The sequence below is a fragment of the Orycteropus afer genome, unplaced genomic scaffold, assembly GCF_000298275.1.
Source record: "Orycteropus afer afer isolate SDZICR_OR568_19922 unplaced genomic scaffold, OryAfe1.0 scaffold00068, whole genome shotgun sequence".
NCBI lineage: Eukaryota > Metazoa > Chordata > Mammalia > Tubulidentata > Orycteropodidae > Orycteropus > Orycteropus afer.
In genome coordinates, this window is record NW_006921655.1 from 12,059,841 (window position 1) to 12,068,528 (window position 8,688).

The 8,688-nt window shown below is 40.6% G+C and overlaps 1 protein-coding gene across 1 annotated transcript; it reads left to right on the forward strand.

Moving 5' to 3' along the window:
* The first annotated feature begins 6,703 nt into the window (after positions 1-6,703).
* Positions 6,704-8,302, forward strand: CHRM5 (cholinergic receptor muscarinic 5). The gene has a single exon (XM_007940488.2). It carries the CDS (start codon positions 6,704-6,706, stop codon positions 8,300-8,302), a length of 1,599 nt encoding a protein of 532 aa, XP_007938679.1.
* Positions 8,303-8,688: the final 386 nt, after the last annotated feature.

Consider the following 8,688-nt stretch of genomic DNA (forward strand, 5'->3'; position numbering starts at 1 on the left):
ACACACACACACATATATATGTATATATTTTTTTAAAAATGAGGCTAGCAAATAAAGGAAAGACTAGAGGGAAATAAAGCTGGCAAGGAACTCTGTATTCATTGCAAATAAGAGAAATGAAAATAATTCAAATGTCTTTGAACAGCAGAAGGAAATCCAAACATTACTGCGTTAGAGTTTTCAGTGGCCGATTTTTTGGAACTTGGAAAATTCCAATTTCAACAGCATCTTTGTAAACTCTACTTGTTGCCATCAAGTCAATTCTGACTCACAAAGACCCTACAGGACAGAGTAGAACTGCCCCAAAAGGTTTCCAATCGTTATGGCAGCAGATTGCAACAGTTTTCTCCTGCGGAGCAGCTTATGGGTTATGACAGCCAATCATTCAGTTAACAGCCAGGAGTTTCACCACTAAGCCGCCAGGACTCTAGTTCTTCCTTTCCTGAGAAGTTCAGAAATTACCACCCCCACACACACCTGGCCTTCCTATTTAAAATGTGCCTCATGGACCAGCAGCAAGCAGTTGAGAGCCCTGGGTTAGTAATGGCCAAATTTCCCTTTAATGTACCGTAAATTTGTCCTCACTTTGAAATGATTGAACCAACCCGTAGTAGAAACAAATTTTTTACCACAATCCCCTTCACTTGCTGCACACGTAGCTTTTAAACCACTGGAAAGGGTTCAAGCCTTTTCTCGCACTAAAGTAAGGGTAAATAAGAACCATGTACACCTATTCCAACTTACCTACAAATTCAACTTATAGACACACTTAGGAACAAATCTCGTTCATAACCCAGGGGCTTCCTGTACATGAAAATGTGGGATTGCAAGCCCTACCATCCTACAATTTAACAAGCTCCTCCAGGTAATTCATATGCACATTAAATTTAGAGAAGCATCACTTCTATACTTTGGGATTCATCAGCTCCCAGATGATATTAATACTGACCACCTAAGAACATAGAGAGGTCACTCATTTTCCACATACCTGTGCATTAGAATCATTTGAGAAATTTAAAAACAAAATGCTACCCAAGTACCTCCCACAAAGATTCTGAGATAATAGGCCTGGGGTGAGGCCCAGTCACCAGTACTTTTCAAAAGCTCCCAGGTGATTCTAATATGAACTCTAATTCTAATAAGATTCTAGGTAAATGGTTACCTAGACTAACACTTCATTTTATAATAACTAAAACCCAAACTGATATTTGTATGGGACTTGGTGGTCTGTCTACCTTATTTCATTTAGGATCTTCAAAATCCTTGTAATATGTTGTTGTTGTTGTTGTTGTTATGTGCCATCGAGTGGGACCCGACTCATAGCGACCCCTCCTTGGGTTTCCAAGGCAGTATCACTACGGAAGTAGATTGCCCCATCTTCCTTCCGAGGAGTGGCTGGTGGGTTTGAACCGCCAGCCTTCTGGTTAGCAGTGAAGTGCCTTAGGCACTATGCTACCAGAGCGTGTAAAATTATATCTATTTAACAAATGAGAAAATTTAGGATTCAATTAGTCTAGAGTTATTTTCACTATATTTACATTTAGTGAGAATAGAGGAAAGATCTCAAGTCTAAGATTAATATCATGTCCAATGTTTTTCATTATGAGTTTATAGGGAAAATCTGAAAGCATTTTAAAGGATAAGTAATCAGTTCCAATCCACTGATTTTATATATGTGGAAACTGAAGCCCAGAGAGAATGTGACTTATCTCACAAGATTTTAGCTGACATGAGAACTCAGATCTCCACACTCCTAATCAGGGGTGGGTTACCTAGTAAGCACGGTAAGCACAGGACTACTTGGCTTACTTACTCATGTGTAGTGAATAATTTTCATGTGGCAAAACTCATGTGAAACTGTTCATTACAGATTAGTAAATAAGCACAAATAAACCGATGCTTACCTTGCTTACTATGTACTCTCTCCCTGTCAGGGATTGTAAATTTGGAAAGAGGCTTTCATTTGTAAGAAAGTACTGTGGGGTTGGGAGAGAGACAGATGCCAGCCATACCTGGAACCAGAATCTTTGATATGGTAAAAAAAATATTAAAAGTGAAGTTGTTCACTACAGATTAGTAAGTAAGCACAAGTAAACTGTGATTACCTTGCTTACTGGGTAATCCCACACTGCTCCTAATTCAATACGTTTTCTGAAAAATCAGTTGCCGTTAAGTCAACTCCAAATCACAGCGACTCCTCATGCACCAGCGTAGAGTTATGCACTGAGGATTTTCAGTGGCTGACTTTTCAGAATCAGATTGCCAGGCCTTTCTTCCAAGGTGACTCTGTGTGGACTTGAACACCCAACTTTTTGAGTTTTAGCAGTCAAGCATGTTAACTGCACCACCAGTATGTTTTCTACTAAACTGCATTTCTCGAGTCCAGGTGGAACTAGTGAGCCAAAGCATTGTGTGATCACATCTGAGAGACTGGTAGTGCCTGTGCTACCATGTCTGAGCAACTGACTGAAGAGTAGATTGCAGAATTCAAAGAAGCTTTTTCACTATTAGACAAGGATGGTGATAGAACTATAATGCAAAGGAACTGGAAACTGTAATGAGGTCTCTTGGGCAGAATCCCACAGAAGCAGAATTACAAGACATGATGAATGAAGTAAATGTTGATGCTAACGGTACAATTGACTTCCTGGAATTTCTGACGATGATGGCAAGATAAATGAAAGACACAGACAGTAAAGAAGAAATTAGAGATGTAGACTGTGTGTTCACTAAGGAGGCAATGGTTATATTAGCATAGCAGAACTTTGTTATCTGATGGCAAACCTTGGAGATAACACACGAAGAGGTCATTGAAATGATCATGGAAGCAGATATTGATGGTGATGGTTGAGTAAACTATGAAGAGTGTGTACAAATGATGACAGCAAAGTGAAGACATTGTACAGAATGTGTTCAATTTCTTGTACAAAATTGTTTTTTTGCCTTTTCTTTGTAACTTATCTATGTTTCCCCCTATTGTGAAAAGAATATGCATGTATAGTAATTAGGACTTCATTCCTCCATGTTTTCTTCCCTTTATCTTACTGCCATTGTCCTGAAACCTTGTTTTAGAAAATTGATCAAGTTACATGTTGCACGTGGGTGACTTGGATATGTCTAAGCCCTTCTGCACATCTAAACTTAGATGGAGTTGGTCAAACAAGGGAACATCTGGGTTATGCCTCTTTTTTTCAAGTAATCTTCTTCAGAAACTGTCAGCACTTGTTGTTGAAGTATGGAGTTGTAACTCTGCAAGGATTATGGATAGTAAACAATATATAGTTAGAAGTCAGACAATTGCAAAATGGGTGTATTATCCAACTATTTGTACACTATTTTTTTTTTTTTTTTTGTACTGCTGGTCATGTACCAGAAACAGCTTACTTGCTTTTTAAACTTTTTACTGTTACTTGCTTTGTAAACATTTTTTACCCACTTGGAGAAAATCTGCATATGGCACAATGTACCTCAAATCCATTCCTAATTGTGTATTTGTTTTCCAATTTAAAAATAACGATTTTAAAAATAAACAAGCTGCATTGCTCACGAGTGCTCCACGGATTCTTCCCTAGGCTGTTAAGAGATACTCCTCTGGAAAAGGTTAGATAAACTAAGCCATCTCCAGGTGAAAGCACATTAGATAGTGTTCTGTATTGCAGTACCGCTCAGTCTTCACTGTGCTAATGCATCTTGTGAATCTCAGACTACTACACAACATATGGTATTTTCTCATTTATTTGACCATGGAACCAGTGTTTTGATGAAGCGTGTTGAATTAGTTCTATTCTAAAGAACAGACTTCCAGAAAGACTGTGTCAGCCTCTGCTGTCTTTATGGTTATTCTGCTTTAGTAATTGGGGACCATTTGTTATGCCCCTAGAGGTAAGGATACTACATAGCACCAACTACAAAAACTGGCTGTGACAGCTTTGCCTCACCATTTCATCCCATCTTGTTACTTAATAGCTCATGCCTCAGACCCATTCCTTCAATAGGTAGGTTTTTGGTTGTTTTTTGTTGTTGTTTATGTTCTTCTTGCTGGATTGGTACTTCATAATGAACATTCCCCTTGTATCAGGAACTGTGAAACACAATGTAGAGTATATCATGTAATCCTTTAAATTCTGTGAGGTAAAAACTGTTATTTTCCTACTTTACAGTTAAAAAGAAGCTGAGGCTTAAAGAGGTAAACAATAAACATGTCCAAAGTCTGCCCCATGCCAGATTCAATTGTATGTTTATGGCATGATATTGCCAATATAAATTATTTTATTTTCCATTTATCAAAGTGCTCATCAAAAGTTTGTGTGCCCATTAGTATAAACAATACCTATATAATATACAAAATCATAGAAATCTAGTTATCTTAAATTCCATAATCCTATACTCTTATTTTTTCAAATGAAAAGATAGGCCCAGGAGGATTAAGTCCCAGGTTATACACATGTATTCACAGCAGTATGTGCACGCCCAGTTCCCAAGACCTTTTGTAATGACTCTAATTGCTCTAAACCCTCTCATAAAATCAAGTGGAAAAAATTAGATCCTTCCAAAACATCATGTATTTCTAATGTGAAGAACTGATTAGAAAATTTCACTGAGCAGTCAGTTCATTTTATTATTTCTCTCTAGACTAATGCCTCTAATACCCTGGATGTTGGGACTGCCTAGGAGTAGATGGGAAATCTGGAAAAAGCCCACACAGTCCTCCCAGAAAGCAGACTATTCTCTCAAGTCCTCTCCTGCCTCTTCTACCTCACCAACCTCTCCAGTTTCACCTCCCTTCTCACACCTCCATGTACCTGATGCTCCAGCTATGCTATATCTCTTCCCATTCCTCCTCTTCTGCTTTTGAGCTCACAAACAAGCACTTCCTTGATGGGCATGAATCACTGTTTTCCCAACCCACCAGCCGCCTTTTGCCTAGTTAATGCCCATTCATTCTTCCAGTCTCAGCTTAGGCATCTCTTCCTCAGGAAGCTCTTCCCCCACCCCCACTAAAGTAGGTTACATGCCCTTCACGTGTCCCCATGGCACCCTGTACTGATGCCTTGTTATTTATTACTTTATTTGTCCATCTCCTCACTAGTGTCTTGAGGGCAGAGACTACTTCTTGTTCCCAAGGTGTCCCTAGCATTAGAGTCTGTCATGTAATAGATGTTCAAAAACCATTTGTGTAGAAAGGAAGGAAAGAGGGAGGGAAGGAGTTTCTTCTAGTCTGTAAATATTTTTTAAAAGTAGCAAAAAATAATTCTCTATTTTAAAAAGTTGGAATTGGTCAACAGTTAATTAAATAAATTATAGTACACCTGTATTAGTATTATAATCAAGTCCCAGTGGCATAGTGGTTAATGCGCTTGACCGCTAACCAAAAGGTTGGTGGTTTGAACCCACCAGCCACCCCACAGGAAAAAGAAGTGGCAGTCTCCTTCCATAAAGATTTATAGGCTTGGCAACGCTATGAGGCAGTTCTACTCTGTCCTGCAGGATTGCTATGAGTCACACACAATCAACCCGACAGCAGTGGGATATTGGTACTACATTTATTTGTATCCATAAACAGCAAAGGGATGCTGCCATTATACAATTGTCATCAAAATCTCAGAGACTTGAGCATCTTTCCTGAAGAAATATGCAGCCATGCTTAATATTGTTAGAAATGATAATGTGCAGCCATTAATATGAAAAAAGATGTACTGACAAAAAAAAAAAAGTCCATGTTGATTTGTTAAGTAAAAGGAAAACTGTAGAGTGTATACATTAAATTAAAAAAAAACATCTATTTGAAAATAATTGCATTTAAATATTTGTTAGTATATGCCTAGGGAAAAAAATGACAAATATCCACTAAACTGTTAACATTGATTATCTCTGCAGGATGGAATTATAGGAGACTTTTGTTCTCTAAGTTATACATTTTGACACTGCTTGAACAACAAACATATGATTTTATAATCAGGAAAATATTAATTAAAACAGTTTTATTAAAGTATAAATAATCCAAGAATGGAAGGAGTGGCAATGTTTTTGGCACCTGAGGCAAATTTCATTTCAAACACTCCACCCCCAACCCCCCCCCCCCCCCCAGTGAAAATCAAGCATGAACCTGGAGTTTGTGCACAAGGACAGGGAGGTGTCAGAGTACAATGTTGGCTCGCAACAGAGCCTCAAAATTGTTTGATAACTGAGACAGGGAACTGTAGAGTAGATAAAATTTGTCTTTTTCACACTTTGCCCAAAGCATGACAGTCTATGTTCTTAGCACCAAGAGCTTAAATCCAGGATTTCTGTGGTTAAGGTCATCTGTTTTCCCCTCTTTTCTGCTCTCCAACAATCCAATTCCTTTCTTTCCCTTCACCTTCATCTTCACGGCCATTTATTTATTTTTAATTTCCTATTGGAACCACATGAGGGCAGCAGCTCCACGTACAAGAGGGATGCCGAGGAACAGCTTGTCATAAAAAGCAAGCGCATGATGCTATCATACAATTGTCATCAAAACCTTAGAAATTGTAGCATCTCACTCTGAATATTTGTGAAGCCACCCTTAATAATCTGTTCAAAATTATAAACAATGAATGGAAAGAAACTCATATTAGTGAATGAAGCTAATGTTGTGTTTCCTCTTCCAGGTACTGGTCGAGAAGAGGTGAGAACAATCCAGAACCTAAGATTTAATCTTAATGTAAATTCTTGCACCAGAATGGAAGGGGAATCTTATCACAATGCAACCACTGTCAATGGCACCCCAGTTAATCACCAGTCCTTGGAACGCCATGGATTGTGGGAAGTCATCACTATAGCAGCTGTAACTGCTGTGGTAAGCTTGATCACTATTGTGGGCAATGTCTTAGTCATGATCTCCTTCAAAGTCAACAGTCAGCTCAAGACAGTTAACAACTATTACTTGCTCAGCTTAGCCTGTGCAGATCTCATCATTGGGATCTTCTCCATGAACCTATATACGACCTATATCCTGATGGGACGCTGGGCCCTGGGGAGTCTAGCTTGTGACCTATGGCTTGCACTGGACTATGTGGCCAGCAATGCTTCTGTCATGAACCTTCTGGTGATCAGTTTTGATCGTTACTTTTCTATCACAAGACCCCTGACATATCGAGCCAAGCGTACTCCAAAGAGGGCTGGCATTATGATTGGCTTGGCCTGGCTGATTTCCTTCATCCTCTGGGCCCCAGCGATCCTCTGCTGGCAATACTTGGTTGGGGAGCGGACAGTGCCACCAGATGAGTGCCAGATCCAATTCCTCTCTGAGCCCACCATCACTTTTGGTACTGCCATTGCTGCCTTCTACATCCCTGTTTCTGTCATGACCATCCTCTACTGCCGAATCTACAGGGAAACAGAGAAGCGAACCAAGGACCTGGCTGACCTGCAGGGCTCTGACTCTGTGGCTGAAGCTGAGAAGAGAAAGCCTGCTCACAGGGCTCTGCTCAGGTCCTGCTTTAGCTGCCCTCGGCCCACCCTGGCCCAGAGGGAAAGGAGCCAGGCCTCCTGGTCATCCTCTCGCAGAAGCACCTCCACCACAGGGAAACCATCCCAAACCACTGACCCAAGCACTGACTGGGCCAAGCCTGAGCAGCTCACTACCTGTAGCAGCTACCCCTCCTCGGAGGATGAGGACAAGCCCACCACTGACCCTGTCTTCCAAGTGGTCTATAAGAATCAGGCCAAGGAAAGCCCAAAGGAAGAATTCCGTTCTGAAGAAACCAAGGACAGTTTTGTGAAAGCTCAAACTGGAAAAAATGAATATGACAACCAAAAATATTTCCTGTCTCCAGCTGCTGCTCATACACCCAAGAGTCAGAAATGTGTGGCCTACAAGTTTAGAGTGCTGGTAAAAGCTGATGGGACCCAGGAGACCAACAATGGCTGTCGCAAGGTGAAAATCATGCCCTGTTCCTTCCCGGTATCCAAGGACTCTTCACCGAAAAGCCTTGACCCCAACCTCAGCCATCAAATGACCAAACGAAAGAGAATGGTCCTTGTAAAAGAGAGGAAAGCAGCCCAGACCTTGAGTGCTATTCTTCTAGCCTTCATCATCACATGGACCCCTTATAATATCATGGTCCTGGTCTCCACCTTCTGTGACAAGTGTGTCCCCGTCACACTGTGGCACTTGGGCTATTGGTTATGTTATGTCAACAGCACTGTCAACCCCATCTGTTATGCCCTCTGCAACAGAACCTTCAGGAAGACCTTTAAGATGCTGCTTCTCTGCCGATGGGAAAAGAAAAAAGTAGAAGAGAAGTTGTATTGGCAGGGGAACAGCAAGCTACCATGAAATGTGAACTCCCCTCAAAAGAATGACCACAGTCAACCTCCTCTGAGGATGGTTTATTTCCAAAAAGACACCTGTCATTTCATGTCCCTGATGACTTTTTAAAGACTTGAGGTCTATTGCCAAAAAGGAAGGAATCACAGCTAGAGCAATTGCTGCCATATTGAATGATTCTTGTCTATGACCAAGGTCACCACTGGAGTCTGCCACTGAAGTAAAAAGATAGACTCCTGGCCCTTTACAGGGGGAGGCACACTGGTCAAAATGAACAATGAACAATGATTTAGGAAAACTTGTCTAACCTTCTGTGGGGAAAAACAGACTGGGAGAAACCTTCCCTTGTGGAAACATGTCACAGGGTTTTGTGCAATATGTATGTGTCTATGAAT